General features: G+C 39.5%; 1 protein-coding gene across 1 annotated transcript; it reads right to left on the reverse strand.

Moving 5' to 3' along the window:
• On the reverse strand, positions 1–15,706 carry LOC126753210 (glutamate receptor ionotropic, kainate 2). Its single transcript, XM_050464458.1, has 14 exons — positions 15,485–15,706; positions 11,151–11,300; positions 9,232–9,294; positions 8,795–9,001; positions 5,023–5,240; positions 4,803–4,952; positions 4,492–4,674; positions 4,159–4,421; positions 3,914–4,091; positions 3,628–3,851; positions 1,188–1,325; positions 696–1,126; positions 375–634; positions 1–311 (listed from the first exon to the last, which is right to left on the reverse strand). Exons 1-14 carry the CDS (start codon positions 15,579–15,581, stop codon positions 63–65), a joined length of 2,811 nt encoding a protein of 936 aa, XP_050320415.1. The 5' UTR covers positions 15,582–15,706; the 3' UTR covers positions 1–62.
• Between the last annotated feature and the right edge of the window lie 3,981 nt (positions 15,707–19,687).

Raw genomic sequence — 19,687 nt, forward strand, 5'->3', positions numbered from 1 at the left:
ATTAAGTGAAGAGAAAAACCAAATCGGAAAATAATCAAATGTATTCAAAAATACTTCAAATATTAGTCATAGTAACGGCGACTGAGTACACTGCGTTCACGCTCACGTTCACGTGTCTTCGATTTAGTACGCCGTGAGCGACCACTCACACGACTGTGAGAACGAGAGTGTGAACGATCAAACGAACGTTTCGAAGAGGAATTCGATGAAATTGAAGACTTTGTACTCTCCGAAATAATCGCAGGCTTTTTGGTTATCCAAAACTTTAACACAAAGCACAGTTCGGCCTTAAAAGCTTGCCATGGTGTAGTCTGGGAGAAAAATATTTCATTAATTTCATTAATCACAATGGTTGTGTATGTCTACGCTGCTACCTTTTCATTCACGGCAACCGTTTGCACATTCCACAAAAACTCGCAGCATCCTATAATGAAAGAGACCACCACACCGGCGCCGAGCACCAGAAACACACCACTCAATTCGATAATAGAGAGCTCATCACCATCGGCTTCATCTTCACTTGGACATTCGGGTTTAACGGTCGGAGTCCACCAGCGATGCTTTAAATTGTAAAGTTCACCCTTCTCGCTGAGTTGCAGCAAAGAAACGCTCAAATTGGAACGATACTCAGCACCTGTTGGTATAAAGTTGCGCAACTGAATCAATCAATATCAAAAATTCATTGGTTACATTACCTAATGGTACCGCTAAAGCGTAATGCTTCTCACTAAATTGACTACCAACTTGTTTTAGATGACAATCCCGTTCAATATTGTACGACAATGTTGTCGTTTCCATGAGAAAAGCATAACTGCCATTACCTTTACGTACACGGTCGACACCTTCCTTATTACTCGATGTGAAGGCTGATGGCTTGAAGCTGATCATTTGATTCCATGCTCTTTTGTATTCAGTCTCATTCGATTCGGAAAAGAAAACCGATGTACTGCCACCAGCTAAAGTGCCATACTTAACCTTATCCTGATCGATAAGACTCTCAAGACTGTCAAATTCGCTCGGCAGCTTATTGTTTGTTAGCGACGCAGCCAAATTGGCGATATAAGCATTGACCATCATCAATGTGAAGAACCACCACATACTGCTGAGTATGCGCATCGGTGGGCCTCTGTAGAGAGCAAAACTATTTTTGAGTACTATTTTTTTGGAATTTAATGTGTGTTACTTACTTCGGTAGTATGTCGCAACCTTGTTGCATAATAGAACCAATCATCAACCAAAAAGAGTTTGAATTATTCCATATATTTTCGAGTTCTTCGGGATCGGAATCAGCTGGATTCGGATTCGTCCACTCATGATGTGAGAAACTAGAAAAATACATTGCAATTGGAACATTTAAATAAGAAATGTTGCTCCAAAGCTCCAAAGTTATCTTCCTTTAATTATATGCTTAATAACAGAAAACTGTTTTATCACAATAGACAGATATCACGATAAATAGCGGTGATGTCAGGAACGGTACCAGAGTCAACTTTAGATTTAAAATTGAAATGCCAGACTACTATAGCATACAACTGCCATACCAACTGACCGATCCAACTCCAGCCCTTGTAGGCTTTCAACTTTTTTATTTGACAAAGTATCGTCACGAAATTCGTCATAGATCATTATCTTAGGCATCGCTACAGTCTCCGAATATTTTGTTCGAATCGGACCGTTCTAGCATATAGTTGGCATATAAACTTACAGACCAAAATCGAGACTTACAGACCAAAATCGAGTTTAAGATCTTTGAATACCCTTTTATGCTATGAAAAATGTACTTGTAACCTTGTGGCTTGTGTGATAATTTCGAAAATGAATTAGTAGTTTTCGTGGATTGTTCGAGGGCACGTCGCTGACGAGTCGACCTGCAACTACTAAAAACTTAATTCAGCGAGTTCTATTCTGACTGATAGAAAGAATCGTATTGCTCCAAGTTTTCATTTATTTTTGACTGCTATAGGAATCTTAATGGGTCATTGCAGCAATATATTTCGATCTGGAGGAAATGGGTAAAGAGCATATTTTCAACGCAACTTTTGAAAGAAATAGAATTATGAGGAACCTTGTCGGATTTAAGACTTAATAAGTCATTGGTCTAACTTATGACTAAGCCGAATATCAAAAAAAAAAAACAAAAAAGGCATCGATTGCCGTGCGCTGCTGTAGAGAAGCAATTCGCAAAACGGTGGGTGCTCTCACTGAAAGGGGTACTCTGGCTCCACGACACCACAGCCAAGCCCATTATTTTCTAAGGCATCTTTATGTGGGGAAGGGCTCTAGAAAAGACCATACTTGCAAAAAAACTCGACGACGTTTAACGGGCGGCGCTCGTCAGCATGTGTGGTGCACCAATGTCCACTCCAACCATGGCAGTTAACACCATCTTGCACATATTGACCGTAGACATCGTTGGAGAGTTTATGGCTGCGAAAGTTGTTTTCAGACTCAGAGAGTCTGGGTTCCTACAAGAACACGTGTCTGAACACTCGCTTTCCAATCCTCATTCACTTTGACTTCTTACCGGAACATCTGGATCATGGAGTCGCCAAACCGAACTCAGGCGGCTCCATCTCTACCCATATACTGGCAAGGGAGTTGTGGGTGTGAAGAAGCCGTTGGAGGAGAGGGGCAGCGAGCTTCTTTACGGATGAGTCAAAGCTTGGTGGGAGAGTTGGTGGAGAGGTTTACTGTTAGGAGCTCTCTATCAACTCCAGCTTCCAGCAGTGTCTTTCAAGCCGAGGTTGCAGTCATTAAAATAGCAGTAGATTTACTGGGGCGGAGTGCAGCCTCCTTCAGAGAAATGATCATCCACTCAGATAGAAGAGCGGCCATCTAGCCTTGAACTCATTAACAGTGCATTCAGGGCTGGTCAAAGAGTGCCTAACCTCGCTATCAATAGCATCGAGTGTATTTGTAATAAGATTGGTATGAGTGCCAGACCACAGCAGAATCGCAGGAGACTGTAAAGCTAGCAAGAAAGGGCACCTCACCATTGGTACATGTGCTATCGCAAAAGCCTTTTGGCCCAAAATCGATCGCAAGAGATCTGCTGATCTCTTTGCTCTCTGTAAGGCTAGCCACTCCCTAGCTTTGGCGTCCACACAGTAAGGCTAAGAATCCTACCAGACGTCACATGCAGAAGCTGTGAAAACAACTTAAGCGGCCTTCTTGATCAACTCGCGTTTGGGAGGTCAAGACTTGAGACACTTGGGAGCGCAGACATACCACGGAACTGGCGGGAATGGAAATTAAACGCCTGTGCATATGTTTATTTTCTACGAAGCGTTTTACAAGTTTATAAGTTCGAACACAGCAGTTCTTCTTTTCTATGGGCTCACAAAGGACTACGTATAGTAGTGCACGTGCGATCTTTTATCAGCCATCTAACCTAACTTATGACTAATGATCAAGGGTTTTTGTGGAGCTCTTAAAGGATTTTCTAATCATTTAACGCCACTTTGTAAGGCGTTCGTTATTTGCTGTTGTCGGTACCTATCCTCGAAACGTTTTGAAGAATTATTACGATTAAGGGATTTTTTGGAAAAGAGTTACGCGTAAATTTTGAAGTTTAGCTTTACTGCCTGCAACGGAACTCACAAGTTTCTCTTTAGCACTAGAACTTACCGCGCTAATATTACAAACAGCAACGTCATAATCAGCTGTGTCAACATCAAATAGTACCACACCTCTTCGGCGAAGGGTTCCAAAAATGCAAATTCATTCTTAGCTGCCGGTGGTCTTTTATAATACAGTATGCTAATACCCAATTGCATGAAAGGCACCGTAAAATCCACTACCTGCCGACGTGCCTGAGTAATTGTTATATCAGAGATAGCAATTTGTGCTTGCTGAAAATCGAAAAAATTTATTTATTGCATCTCATAATTACAAAAACAAAAGAACTCATTACATGATCAATTAAACGCCGTATCATGCCATCCCACTCGCCTGTATCCGGATTCAGCTTTCCTGTACGACTTTCAATTAAGAATTCATATTCGAAATCCATTATATCTGCGAGTTTTTGTATCAAATCCACTGCATAGCCTTCGTATCGCTCCATACCACGCAAATTTTCATAATCCTCTCTAAAAAGTTATTCGGAAACAATATTTTTTTTCGATGCAACAATGCAGTCGATCGGACAAAACTCACTTCAACATGAAATAGGGCGCCTCGAAGCGTGTCGTCACTATAAACTTTTTACGCTCTAATGAGAAATCGGGCGTATTTGAAGAACTACCGGTGCCAAATTGAATCGAAGTTGGCGGTGAGATTGTGCCATCCGACTTCCAAACAGCTAAGATTTCATTGGTGGTGGGTTTGTAGATCTCCAAGTTGAATTGTGTGCGTTGACCGTTTTCGTCGATTTTAAGATTTTCCGTTTTAAAAGGCGGTTCAACGTCATCTTCGGAGATCTGTAAACAAATTAAGAGATATGTGTATGTATAAATATGAAAAAATCAATTAAAAATAACCTCGACTTACAGACTTCATTTCGCGCACAATTTGGCGACCAATATACCAGGGCCGACCGAACTCAAACTCGCAACGCCTTTGTGGTTCCGCATATGACCTTGCTTTGGTAATTACATTTCTAGCGGCATTCGCAAATAACACGACAGCGTCGTACATTAATACCGGTAATAAGATTTGATTTTGAAAGATTTTCTGTAAATATTTTTTGAAAATTTTTAAGGTTATATTTTCCGCATTCTATTCTTAAATACTTTCAATTGAGATCAGAACTCAGTATCAAGGTACTTAAGTACTGAGCTAATATATTTAAACATGCTCACATCGATTGGCCGTAAGCGCATCTTCTTTCGCCGAAAAGGATTCTCATCGACTAATTTTAATCTCACAGAGGTTATATTCGCCCTGTAACTGGAATCATACAGGCTTTGCAATGGCGAGTTGTGCGTATTTAAGTGAGACAAAAACAAGTACTAAAAAACAAAAAAATGTAATGAAACATAAGGTTCAGTTATGAATACATATATGTATACGGAAGTATACCTTAAACGAACCCAACATCTTGAATTCCTTTGCAATCAACACCAAGTCTTTCAGCGAATCCGCCTCGCAATCGAGTATGATTTTATTTTCATGTAAGGTCTCACTAATCTCTTTCCAAAGTACACGTAAATCACTTTTATAATCCTCAATGTAACGAATCTTTATTTGTTCACTATCCAAGGGATTGATATTCATGAGATCTTGTAGGCGAGCGAGTCCTAGAAATAAGTGATGGTAAGCTTTCTAATAAGTATTCATATGTAAAAATGTGCTTATAATGGGTTGTCAAAAAAGTCTTGCGGTATTTTTATTGATTTTTTTTTTTTATTGAAATTGAAATGAATTTTTGATGACTCATGCCCAGCTCTTGACCGATGCTACGGCTGCTACTATGCCGGTCTCTTTCGACCAATTCAGCGATTTTATCGCAATTTTCGACGACAGGCCTTCCGAGCGTGGCGCATCTTCGAAATAAAACGTTGAAAACCATCGTTGCGGTGGAAATGGAAAACGCATCTTCGACCACTTCTACACCAGAACGAAAACGTTGAAACCATCGTTGTGCGTGAAATGAGCTTTCCGAAAAGTTATAGCATGACCCGATGCGACGAATAAAACTAGAACTACATGCTTTCAGCGCCAACTAGCGAAAATACTGCAAGACTTTTTTTGACAACCGATTATCAAATAAAATTCAATTAGCCACAGCTAGACAACACGGCTTTAAACCCGGCAGATCAACTCTGTTAGCTATAAAATGTGTCAGAGAAAGTGTAGAAGCCGCACAGCGTAGATGGCATAAATACAAAAAAATAGTGTTGCTGGTGACTTTAAATGCCCGAAAAGCCTTCAGCATCGCTAGATGGGTGGATATAATCGAGGCTCTCGAAAAAATCTGAAAAATCCCCTACAATCTCAGAGCTGTGGAACAACTTTAGTAATAGAAAACTGCTGTACCAAACATCAGGACAGATAGCGGTCACGTCGGGTGCAGCACAAGAATCCATTCTAGGCGCAGATTTGTGAACATCAGCTACGACGCTATACTTAAACTTGAACGGACGATTCGTACTTAATCGGCTCCGCGGACAACATTGCAGCAGTACTTACAGTACGAAACACAAAAGACGCGCTAGCACAAGTCCAGCACGCCGCAGGAAAGAGAAAGCTTCTAATGCCAACCATAATCAGCGGAATATTAAAAGGAGCTGAGGTCTAGGCAGATATACTTAAAAAGGAAAACCGGCAAGAGATAGTGGCCAAGTGGCGGTGAGAAAAAAGCTGCGGGATCTAAAGAAAACATCCGAAAATAACAAGAGCGCAAAAGAACAAATAAAGAAAGATACAATAACAACGTGGCAAGGAAGATGGGAGATAGAGAGTCACGGCAGATGGACGACCTGACTAATGAAGACCTGAACTTATAGACTAGCCGTAACTTCGGAGAAGTCGACTTTTACACAACTCAGCTATTACCCGTTCACGGAAACTTTAAAAAGTACCTCACAGAATGGTAAACGTCGAAGAGCTGTCATACCTACACAACGATTGGAAAGAAGACAACGCTGAACACACATTATTTGAAAACCTGGTTGGCCAAATAAATTTAATCAATGTCATGCTGTAGAGTAAAGCAAACTAAAGAACTATCCAGAAATGCGCAACAAAAGCGGGACCTGGTCTCAGTTGCGCAAATGTAAATCTCTGGAAAAGAAAATTGAAACGCCGCCCTGAAGTAATGCAAACGCGGATCCAGGGTGGTTGACGGTTCCTTAGATACCGTTGCTGTGACTTTGCCGCGCGAGCTCAGTTTTGACCTAAAAAAACGTGGTTGTTGATTATTCGGACCAGTTTTTGGAGATATTCGGGAAGAGGTTTTCCATCGTTTTGTAACAATTTTGTCGAATGAAGAGGTGATCGCATAAAATTGGCGAACTTTGGTGCCAATTTCTCAATAGAGGTTGATGGCACGTTTTTAGCACGTCTCGGCATGCTTTGAGCTTCTTGTACCACTTAAAAGCGTGTTTTTCTTCACACCTTTAGTATAAAGTAAACCTCTTCCGAAAGTCATCGAAAATGAGGAACTGGTGGCATTACTCGATGAAGATTATTGGCAACACGCAAAAAGGGCTCTCAGAATATTTGAGAGACACGCAACCATTTCAGAGCGTTAAAAAGCAGCCGCATTCATGTCAAAACAATGAAATCAGGCGCCATATGAATTGAAGCCAAGATACGTTGAAAGACGATTTCGCATGTAAGAAATACTGATTTAAAAACGTAATTTAATATCTCGCTTCCACTTTTTTGCTCTTTATTCAATGATTTATAAAAAGTGTTACGGTGATCTAGACGACAACTTCATAATACCCCCCTCGTAGAAGCCTGCCTCCTTATTTGCGAAGACAGCCACTTTTCACAAGCCTCTTTTGATGTTCAACCATGGACAGGAACAAGTGGTAATCACTTGGTAATCATCACTCACTATGTCCGGGCTATATGGTGGATGCGATAAAACCTCCCTTCCGAGCTCCGGTAGCTTCTGACGAGTTCAATCCCACCAAACACACAGCAAAACCTTCCTGGCCGTCAATCCCGGCTTGGCTACTGTTTGGGACGATTCACCGGCCTTCGACCACGATCGTTTTCGCTTGATGTTATCGTATGTAATCCATTTTTCGTCGCCAGTTATCATCCGCTTCAAAAATGGGTCGAGTTCGTTCCGTTTCAATTAGCATATCGCAGGCTTTGTTTCGGTGCAGAAGGTTATTTTGCGTCAAATCATGCGATATCCAAAAGTCAAGCTTGTTTGTGTATCCAGCTTTCTGCAGATGGTTTAAAATGGTTTGGTGACTAACTCCCATATTCTGGGCGATGTCACGAGATGCCACATGCCGATTTAACTCGATGTTTTCCATGATTTGATCGGTATTCGTCGGCTGACTAATCCATGGTGTCGTTTTCACCCGCTCTGAATCGTCGAAACCATTCCGCAGTTCGAAGTGAAAGAGTACCATCCCCCAAAACACTATTAATCTCACGGAACGTTTCTCTAGCTGATTTGCCATTAACGAAGGAAAACTTTAGAATAGCGCGAATTTCGGCGTTAGTGAACTCCATGTTTACACGTCTATTACTGTTGAACGCAATATCCAAACTAATCATGCATAGCGTCGTTTTGTAGGTTTTGTCAAGACCTTTCAAAGATGTATAGTATTGATAGATACGAGCTCTGTAGAGCTTGATACATAGCCGCGAAATTCAAAAGACAAAAAGGCGGAAGGGAGATATTTGACAACCTAATATATTTTGCATCGATTTGTGACTACTGATAAAAAAATCATATGAGAAATCTCACCACTCAGGTAAATCAACGGTAAACCCACATATGCATGACGTCAAGGCAATGCTCAGTCTTTAGTGAGATAAGAAGTAAAGAATGGCAAACCCTACCAACTACACAACATCCCAAATCTCCCTTCTAACTCACATTTGTGTCGTTCGATGCAGAACGTGCTCACTGAAATACGGTTCACATCAGAACAGAGCTTGATTGGCCAAGATCGTCAAGCCAGCGCAGTTCTTTTCATTAGTTAGTAATTAACAGCCTATTGGCGCTCATTTTAGTTAGTTAGCGATATTATTAATAATTCTTAATTTAGTCAATTAGTAATTTTTCCATATTTATATCGCTTTTTTTACATTCAATTATGAAATAACCTAAATGATGTTCCTTTTTGAATATTGAGTTCTGTTATTTGAGTTCACTCACCAATCTTCGTTTCATAAACAAGCGTAAATTGCTGCCACTCATAATTGTATTTAATTATGCTGTAGTAAGCCTTTGAGATCATCGATACTGACGGTGCCACATTGATGGTCATTCGGTTATTAAGGCGATCTTGAGTTGGCGACTCTATTCTCCAGTCGAATTTCATGTGCGGTATACCGGTGGCGTTGGCTATAACCGCAACGATATCTAGGAGATGGACGAAAATTTTGTAAATAAGCGAATTCACTCGGAAATTACTTAATTTCAGCCAGTTTCTGATTATTGTACACAAGCAATTTAATTATCTTTCCAAAATGCACTGCAACAAACTAGACGCAATTTTATTGCTGAGGTTGCTCGCAAGTCCTCCATTGTGTATGTATGTATGTGTGGTATGTAAATTTATCATATTTTTCGTCGTATTTTACAACACTCACCAGTAGACGTCTTTGAACTTGGTCCGAAAATAGCAACAACGCCATCTGAAATCAGTTCACATGCTGAAATATTTGGAAGAGACACATATGTCAGTGATTTTAATTTTATGTGAAATTAAAAAAAAAACGGAATTTTAATAAAAATGCTCTGAGAACATTTCAACTAAAATTGTTGCCTCTAATAATGAAATAAATCTGGGTTTTTTAAAATATTAAATAAACATCTAAATATGAAAGGTATCTGAGGTACTTTTTTCAAAAGCTTTTTTTGACAGATCTCGCTTGAGTCATGTAAAGTTGTCATTTAATTTTCGTTCAGTATTGTTTGACATTTCATCATGGAAAGACTTACGCCTGAACAACGTTTTCATATCGTTCAACTTTATTACGAAAACTCACGTTCTGTAAAGAATGTGTTTCGCCGAGTTACGTTTTCTGTCATCTGACGACGCAACTCGCGTTTCGCTCAACTTATGGTCAACATAATCGGCCTACTGAGCGTACTATTCGCAACACCAACACCCATCTTAAGACCCAGCATTCATTATTTGATAATGTTCAATCGAATAGATCACGTTCCGCACACAGTGAAGAAAATGTAGTAGCCGTAGCTGAGAGTAGACACGAAGATCATGGAGAGTCGTTTCGGCGCTGTAACTTGGACTGACTTATGGAACGATTTGGTGCATTTTACGTCGAGATCTTAAAAAGCATACAAAATACAGCTTGTGCAAGAACTGAAGCCGGTCGACCTTCCCAAGCGATATCGCTTCCTCTATGGACTCTTGAAAAAAGATTCGACGTTTTCAAGCCAAATCTTGTTCAACCATGAGGCACATTTCTGGCTCAATAGGTATGTAAACAAGCAAAATTGCCGCCTTTGGGACGAAGAAAACCTGAAGAGATTCAAGAGCTGTCATTTCATTAAAAAAACAACGGTTTGGTGTGGTTTGTGGGCCGGTGGAATCATCGGTCAACATTTCTTCAAAAATTATGGTTTTTGATGCTTGAAATTGAAGCCACTTCCCACACATCGTATCAACCAAAGTATTTATTGAGAGAAGACTTCTGTGAGCAGAAGTAAGAAATTTCACGTTTTGGGCCGGTCGATTGGCCGAGATCGTGTGATAACACACCATTAGACTTTCTCCTGTGGGGATATGTAAAGTCTAAAGTCTACGCGGAGGCGTCAATCGTCTCAGGTTAATCTACGTAGACTTGTCTTGGCATAATCTTACAAAAAATAATGCAGTTTTTTCCAATAAATTTATCATCCTTCTAAATGCGACAATTTTGTTTATTAAAGTATCCATTCAACCATTTATTGCTGAATAAAAATTTCTTGTGAAAATCGTGTTTGGTGGCCATTTCGTTTAAGGTCCATTCACTAAACGTGCGACGAGCTTGATGGTCGTTAGACTTCAATGCTGTCACGAGCTGGATTTTGTAAGCTTGCAAACCAAGATCCATCCGCAGTTTTTTCATAAATGGATGGCTATTTGGATATTTTTCGATACTCTACTCCACAGCAGCAATGGTGCGCATTGTACGGCTTCTCTGACGTTGTACATTATCCACGAGGTCAACGTGGTACGAAACCGATCCATGGTTACGCGAATTACAGACTCTGCTGGCGTTTATTGAACACAGCGACCAAAGGTTGTTATGCAGACTGCCATATGACAAACCAAACAAAGTACGGGCCATGTAACAGCTGTTAAAGACACCAACTCCGAAAAGAGTATTGCCTCATTGAAAACCACGTGTAAGAAAATCACCCGTTATTAAGGTGATAACACGTTAGTTAAAACTTTTGTACTTTATTTAGACGAAACTGACATTTATGAGTAATTATCTTGGTTTTTAGTTAGTTCTACAATTTTTTTATTATCTAGTTATTATTTTATTAATATACTCACTTAACTGCTGCAATATGAAGCTATCATCGCTGGGTACAAAACGTTTTATCAGCTGAAAACTTAAGCCAAACAATTTGTTATTATTTATCTCAAGGAATGCCTCATCAAAGCTCAATTCAATTTCGTATTCATCGCGAAAGAAGAGTACACCTGAAACAGCAAGAAATTGAGGTGAGTAAGGTAATATCAGGTTTTCTGCTTTGAGGAAACACTAAAATGAATAAACATCCAGATAAAAACAGATTATATATCGTAAAATATATAGTTCAATTTTATACCGAGGTGAATCACTCTGAGAAGTATTGAAGAAAAATTACTAAAAAGAGGATTGTTTTTTTGTTGTCTCTCTTTGCCCAGATACATATGTACATCTAGAGACACATCAATTTTTTTAGGTTTTTTCTATGCAACCTGATGCTTGAGGGGTGCTAAGAAGACACCAACCAAAAGCCATGAAATTAGACGCATATGCGCATGACTTTATAGTGGTGGAAGTGGATAAACACCTGGATGACCTACGGAGCTAATGCAATGAGTGCATAAACGAACTGCGCCAATGTTTTAGAACTGGCTGAATACAAGACAGAGCTCTAGTACTAGAACGTAGATGAAGGAATATCTCTCAACATAGGGGAATTTGGGATTCATTCACAGCCACAAAGAAAATATGATAGTAATACTAAACTCAAGGCGCAAATTTAAGGTGCACCTAGAATACACTTCAGGCAAACCGACCAAAATCCTGAGCCAAAAAAGTGGAGTTAGTCAAACGCTTTACAATGTGTCAACAATTATAGCTATCCTCACTCAAACGACGGTTCACCCATAGACAGATCGTGAATAGACAATAAATAAGTCCAGTGAGAAATTAAAACCCATCAGTAAAGCGGCAGCGTTAATCATGACCAAACTGAGATATACGGAGCATATTAAGCGTCCGTCAGGCCGTATGATAGAGTGGACTTAAGTGTCTTATCATTTTTACGAAGTAATACTTAATCAGATGGTTCCGTAAGAGAGACTTGAGGTATCCGGCTTTCAATGCCTCACCATACTTAAAACAAAAAAAATAAAAGATTAGGTTAGGTTAGTCCGGTAGGCCAATGAGTCACGCATAGCCCAGTTTTGGTCCCTTGCCTTTGCGATACCACATGGAGCTAGGTATTAGGTGACCTCAGATGCTTACAGCGTAGTCTTGTACAAGAGATGCTCCTTTGTTTCCCTGATGCCTAAACATTTCCTGCAGTCTTCTCGCTATGCCAGCCGCATTCTGCGGGCAAGTGTCGCCACCAAAAATAATGATTTGAATCAGTAGAAAACAGCTTCTACTAGGTATCATATATGAGAGTGAAAGAAAATTATGAAAGCCGTCCAAATTTTAACAGAACCGGATCGGCTTTATGATATATATATTTTTTTTTTAATAATATACAAATTCATTATAGTGATTCTGCAAAATATCTTGGACTCGATATAAATCGATTAATTTGGAAAAATCATATTAACAGCTTGACAAAGAAACTCAATATAAAAACAAAGAAATGTTACTGGCTGCTTGAGAGAAAAACGCAGCTTAGTTTGCAGAACTAAGTTCAACTTTACAAGGATATTTTAAAGCCTGTATGGACATATGCTAACCAATACCATATATTGAAAATCTTCAATAGTTTACATCAAAATCTTTATAAAAAATAAATAAGATGAAAGCTGAAATAGTTTAAGGGAATAGTCCGCTCTAAGTAAAAGCATCTCTCTCTACAAGTTTGTTTTTGATTCATCGTAACAGGTCAACTGAAAAGTCCCCGGCCCACACATAGATGGTGCTACCAATAGAATTAAATACATATGATTTTTAGTTAACCCATACTTTCAAAAGGTGCAAGTAGTATTTGACAGGATCATTAATTTGTGAATTATATCATTTTTAGTGAAGTAACTTTAGTTATTGTGAAAAAATTTATAGAAAAGATGTTGATAAAATACTACCACTTTGAATGGGAAAATACAGTTGAAGAAAAACCTAAGCTTGATGATGAGTTTGCGGACACTGTCCCAGCAAAATCAACCACAAAGGGGTCGTATGTTAAGCTTAGACGTGGTGAAATGAGCACCGAAGATGTTGAACACAGTGGACGCCCAAAAGAGGTTGTTAACGACGAAAATATCAAAAAAATCCACAAAATAATTTTGGATGAGCGTTAAGTGAAGTTGGCCAAGTTAACAGGTATTCTGAAGATATAAACTAACATCATCATAACATCATATCATTCACTGAAGATATAAACTAACATCATCATAACATCATATCATTCACGAATTTTTGGATATGAGAAAGCTTTCTGCAAAGTTGGTGCCGCGCGAGCTCACTTTTAACCAAAAACAATGACGAGTTGATGATTTGGAGATGCTCAATTATAATAAACTCGAGCTTTTGCGTCGAAATGTGACAAGCGATGCAACATGGTCCAACATTTTTTCCGGAAGTCCGATCGACAGTGATGCGGGTGGACTGCACACGACGAACCCACTCCAAAGCGTGGAAAAACACAACAGTCGGCTAGCAAGACATCTATATTTCAGGATGTGCTTGGTATAATTTTTATTGACTGTCTTATTGGATCGTTTGAAAGACGAAATCGCCGAAAAACGGTCGCATTTGAAGACAGTGAAAGTGCTTTTTCATCGGGACAATACACCGTGTCACAAGTCAGTGACAAAAATCCATGTATTGGGATACGAATTGCTTCCACATCCACCGTATTCTCTACATTTGGCCACCAGCGACTATCTGCTGTTCTCAGATCTCAATGCTCGTCGAATGGAGAGTTTATCTCCGAAACTGAGACCTATTTTGAAGTAAAGGACGGATGGTACCACAAATGGTAAAAAGTTAAAGGGTTGCTATAATTAGTGTATCAACCTTGAAGACAACTACATTGTGACAAAAAATCACCCGGAAATTGTAATTAAATTCCCCGAGTAAATGATATTCAAAAAAATTTATTTTGCTAAGTTGGTCGAACTGTTCTTAATTACTATGCCAAATATGAGCGCGATCAGTCAAACAGTTTGTTTACAGCAGCTGATTAAGTCGGTTCTTCTCAGAAGTGCATTGCGATTTTTACAATGGATAAAAAATATCGAACAAAAAATTTGTCTAAAATGGGTGTATAACGTAATACCGACAAACAAAATATCGAAATTTAGAGTTCCGACATTCAAAATACCGACAAATCAAAACACCAACAAATCACAATACCGACAAATCAAGAAAAGGTGGCATTGTTTGTTCGATGCCCTGCGGCTTTCGGCCACGCTCAAGATCATAACCCTTAGTCAGTAGAATTATATTTCTGTGCTTCGATAGAAATAAGGGCGGACAAGGTAAAATATTTTTCACATGTCGGCATTTTGGTTGGTCCGTCTTTTGATTTGTCGGTATTTTGAGGTGTTGGCGATTTGAACTTCGGTATTTTAGGTGTATCCCGTCTCAAATTTTGTATTTATAACCAAATTTCGTGTGCGAAATCGTTGCGAATATTCAGTTTCATCGAAAACGCAAGCCTACGAGTGATAAAAAGTTTTCAAAGACGGTCTAGATATCGTTGGAGACATGATTCGTTCTGAACGAGCTTCGATCTCTTCAACTGATGAAAATATTAAAAAAGTGAAGGAGATGATGCTTGTAAATCGTCAGGCAAGTGTTAGAGAGATGGCAAGAGAGCTCGACATCTCTAGCGAGTCCATTCGAATGCTTTTGGTGGATATTTTGTGGGTATGAAACTGGTATTTTTTCAAAAAGAGTACGATTGTAATCAAATTTAAAGCCAAAAACGCAATGAATACCATCGATCAACCACCGTGTTCACCAGATTTGGCTTCATGTGACTTTTTCTTGTTCGAAAAACTTAGATCACCGCTCCTTGGAAACCTTTATCAGTTGATCGAAGAGATAAAACCAAATTCGCTGAAGGAGCTGAAGGTCATCTAAAGAATTGCTTATTAAAAGTGTTTCGAGGACTGGAAGAATAGTTGGTATAAATGTATTACATCCGGTGGGATTACTTTGAAGGCGACAAAATAAATATGCAAGATATGCGTTTCATTTACAATTTTCGGATACGTTTTGCCAAAAAAATGCCCTTTATTATGGTAGGGCGGGGACTTTTCAATTGACCTGTTACTTGCTAACCGTGAAACTTTTTTTTATGATTGATCTGTATAATTTCCAGAATTTTGACTAATTTACATAATTTTACAATCCAAGCGCAATATTAAAAAAACATTTTTAAAAAGATATTCATTGTAAATCAGTCTTCGCTCAGCTTCATTACCAACTTTCACTTCAATATCGCCATTATTGGTGTATTCATGCGTTAGCTTAACGGCGATCAGCAATAACAACGGCACGAAAATGTTGCTAAAACGCATTTTTCTTAAGCGTTTAATGACGTTTTACCATTAACCGTTATTTAGTTAGACATTCATAAAGTATGCAAGCAATTTACATAAGCACTTTTATGAATATTTTGTATTTACTTCGAACACATGTTTTTTTTAACACTTCCACTAATTTTTTTCACAAAAATATTACGTAAAATAAATTAATTGCAATTTTATAAAATATTTATTTATTTATTTTTCGGTATTCCATTTATTTTTGGGCGACTTTTTCACTTCACTTCACATTACTTATTGCTAACGCGGTCGCGACCGTCACCGCCTCCATACGAAAACACACTCGAAATATTTTTGAATTTGTACCAGCCAGCATCCAGTCGTGGAAGAAATTTAGCGCACACTGAGCATGGCGACGACAAGGAAATGTGCACATACACACATACATACATACATAAATATGTTAAGCGCATACACACACACATAACGGCACAGTAAGTATTTCATAACTTCAGATCTCCCACTTTGCGGCCAATGCCGCCGCGGCGACTGCTACGCTGCTGTCTCTTCGAAATTTCAGGCTGAGAGCGCAACAAGAAAATAGTAATTATTAAAAATAAGCATTTTCTTTATAAAACAAAAGTATATATATGTATTCTATTCATTAAAAAATGTGTGCTTCCTGCCATTAGCGCTGTACGCTTTCACAATGGCTTTGCTGTTTGTCATTATTGCTGTTGTTGCTGTCAAAATGCCGCACGACGTGTTTGTTGTTGTTGACTGTCGGTATGGTTTTTTTCACGAGCTTGTCGCTTTGCTTCGTAGCAATAAATATTTGTTTATATTTGTTATGTTTGTGTGTGTGTCTGCGTGTGTGTGTGTGTGTGTGTAGAAACACAAAAATACAAACAACAACAAGTAAATATGAATGCACTTAAATTCATACCGGACAATGTTGATATTTTGGAAAAGCCGCAACGCGCACCACCACCGATCCGCGCACGGTTTTGGCCTCCAAACATACACACACACACTTACAGAGTATGTGACATACACGCCCCCCACATGAACGCGATCATCAGCGCTCGTTTCCAGCTAGTAGTGTTGTTGTGACTGTCGTTTATTGTCGTTTGATCTGTCGCGCTTTCGTGTAATGAAAAATACTAACAACAAACAAGGCGAAATTCCACTTTGATGTCGTAGCAACGGGAATATGTATATTGGTATGTACATTCAGCGTCGATTTGCGATTTGTTTACTTCCCGGCAGCAATTTGTAGCTCGTACCACTCAAAACTTTTATGTCACCTCTCTAATTCAAGTTCGTGACGTGTGATCGTGCGCTCTCAAATTAAGGCGCACACCGAGTGTAAAAATTAAAAAAAATAAAACGGTTTTCATATTTCGATATTTTCTAAAATTTTAAATCGATTCTCAAATATTTTTTTTTATTTTCGGCCTAACTTCCATTTTTCACCCATGGATATCGAATCGAAGCAGCTTTTCGCTGGAGCATTATCTTTCAAGCATTCATTCATTGAATTTTATGCGCTTAACTACATAGATCCATGTCGCCGTCTAGCTAATGCGGTTCATTGTTCCATCTTTTTCGATACAAATCGCTCACGCGGACGGTTCCAAAAATCTTGCGAAGAACAGTTCTCTCGAACGCTCCAAGTGCTTTCTCATCTCGGGTTGTCATCGTCCTTTTTTTTTGCGCCGTATTATAGGACGGGAATAATGTAAGACTTATGTAGTGTAATATTAGGTTGTCAAAAAAGTCTTGCGGTATTTTTATTGAATTTTCAATTGTTCATAAAATTGGTTACAATAATGCGATTCAAGTCAAATATGCGCCGTTTTGTTCGATGACGCGTTCCCAACGAGATGCCAACTTCATAATGCCCCTCTCATAGAAGCTCGCTTCCCTATTGGCAAAAAACTCGGAGAGCCAATTTTCACAGGACTCTCTTGTGGCCAACTTCAGACTACCAAGCGCGTTCGCCATGGACAGAAACAGGTGGTAATCACTTGGTGGATGCAAAAGAACCTCCCAACCGAGCTCCCGGAGCTTCTGGCGCGTCACTAAAGATGTGTGTGGCCTGGCGTTGTCCTGATGGAAGACAATTCGGCCTCTGTTGATCAAAGATGGCCTCTTCTGCATGAGTGCTGCCTTCAAGCGATCCAGTTGTTGGCAGTACAGGTCCGAATTGAGCGTTTGGCCATAGGGGAGCAGCTCATAGAGGATTATTCCCTGCCAATCCCACCAAACACACAGAAGAAACTTTCTGGCCGTCAATCCAGGCTTGGCCACCGTCTGGGCCGCTTCACCGCTTTTCGACCACGACCATTTGCGCTTAAAAAACGGGTCGATTTTGTTGCGATTCAGAAGCGATTCGCATGCGTCGATACGGTCAAAGATGTTTTTTTGCGTCAATGGGTGTGGCACCCATACATCGAGCTTCTTAGTGACTCCAAGGTTCTTCAAATGGTTTATAACGGTTTGATGACTCATGCCCATCTCTTGACCGATGCTACGGCTGCTACTATGCCGGTCTCTTTCGACCAATTCAGCGATTTTATCGCAATTTTCGACGACAGGCCTTCCGGAGCGTGGCGCATCTTCGACCACCTCTACACCAGAACGAAAACGTTGAAACCATCGTTGTGCGGTGGAAATGGAAACTGTATCGGGTCCATAAACTGCACAAATTTTATTGGCGGCTTGAGATGCATTTTTGCCTTTATTGTAGTAGTACTGTAAAATATGCCGTATTTTCTCTTTATTTTGCTCCATGTTTGCGACGCTATAGCTCACAAACGACTTAAAAGAAACGACAATCAATCAAACATGTGTTAGCGCGTGAAATGAGCTTTCCAAGAAGGTATAGCGTGACCCGATGCGACGAATAAAACTAGAACTACGCGCTTTCAGCGCCAACTAGCGAAAATACCGCAAGCCTTATTTGACAACCCATTATTTGTTCAGCAAGAGATTGATTAATTCTCTACCCATTCCAAAGTAGCACCTGTTGTTAAGAACTATTCTGCGCTTGATCTTTAGGCTAAGATTAATGGTAGAATTTATGCTGGTTCCGAGATTTACAAAGTCATTAACTTTTTTAAATTTATTGCTGCCAACAGTAACATACATAGATCCCCAAATGCGAACAATTATTGAATGTGGCCTCCAGGTTCTTTGTCTTGCCATAGACCAACCTCTTTAGCTTCTTGGAATGGCTTACAAAGGCTGCGCTGTTGTTAAGGAGTACAATCATATGCAAACTCCAGTATCATTGTATATTTAGAGCAGCACATATCACTTTCTCCAGCATTAGATTGGGAAAAAACGTTTAAAATATCGTTTGGCTCAAAGTCATTCTTCATAGCCATATGAGTTTCGCAGGAGTAAAAAATTTAGACATGGTAACTCCTATCAGTTCTGTCAAAGGCGGCTTTGAAATCGACGTGTCGATCTATTAGTCAAGGTTTATGAATGGTGATGAATTTCTGTTCTCTTTGACTAGCTTGATCGCACTTTATTGCCGCCCTGCTGCCGGAGTAAATGTTTAACTCCCTGAAAGCAGATGACTTTGCAGCAGTACTTCTACCGCCACCATTTTAGCCACCACTTCTCGGAGAAACAGTGGTGCCCCAACCTCCCCTTCTAGATTCGATCCATCTGTGAAAAAACTCACTGTGCTTCTTTTCCAGAGACTACTCCCCGTCAGTATATGAACAGAGAAAACCCCCAGTGATGCAAGTTTTCAAAGATGCAGTTGAAGAGGGAGGGGTTAAAATGATATCTAAACTTGTATAAAGTCAGTTGTTTTGCGGTAAACTAACCATGATTAGACACTGCAAAAATCCGAAACATATGGATAGACTTTGTTCTCAATGGAGATAAGAAAACCATATTGTTACTTCAAATTGGTCATCACAATCACGAGACTTCAATCCAGTAGTGAATATTTGAGCTTTAATGAAAATCAAGAAAACCATTAACGTCAATAAAATTTTTCATTCGGCTTTGCCAAAATACTTGATAGTCGCTTTCTGTAGAATATTCGGAAAATCAAGTTCCAAGTTACTATCAAAGATTTCGTTTCTTCTAGCATCTTCAGAGCATGGAGCAGAGTA

The sequence above is a fragment of the Bactrocera neohumeralis genome, chromosome 3 (assembly GCF_024586455.1).
Source record: "Bactrocera neohumeralis isolate Rockhampton chromosome 3, APGP_CSIRO_Bneo_wtdbg2-racon-allhic-juicebox.fasta_v2, whole genome shotgun sequence".
Lineage (NCBI taxonomy): Eukaryota > Metazoa > Arthropoda > Insecta > Diptera > Tephritidae > Bactrocera > Bactrocera neohumeralis.

Excerpts from the sequence above, each read along its gene's own strand:
- LOC126753210 (XM_050464458.1), bottom strand. The coding sequence starts at position 15,581 with ATGCGTTTTAGCAACATTTTCGTGCCGTTGTTATTGCTGATCGCCGTT. Across the intron at positions 9,002-9,231 it reads AAGTTCAAAGACGTCTACTG|ATATCGTTGCGGTTATAGCC; the intron begins GTGAGTGTTGTA and ends TCCATCTCCTAG. Across the intron at positions 5,241-8,794 it reads TGTTTATGAAACGAAGATTG|GACTCGCTCGCCTACAAGAT; the intron begins GTGAGTGAACTC and ends ACTTATTTCTAG.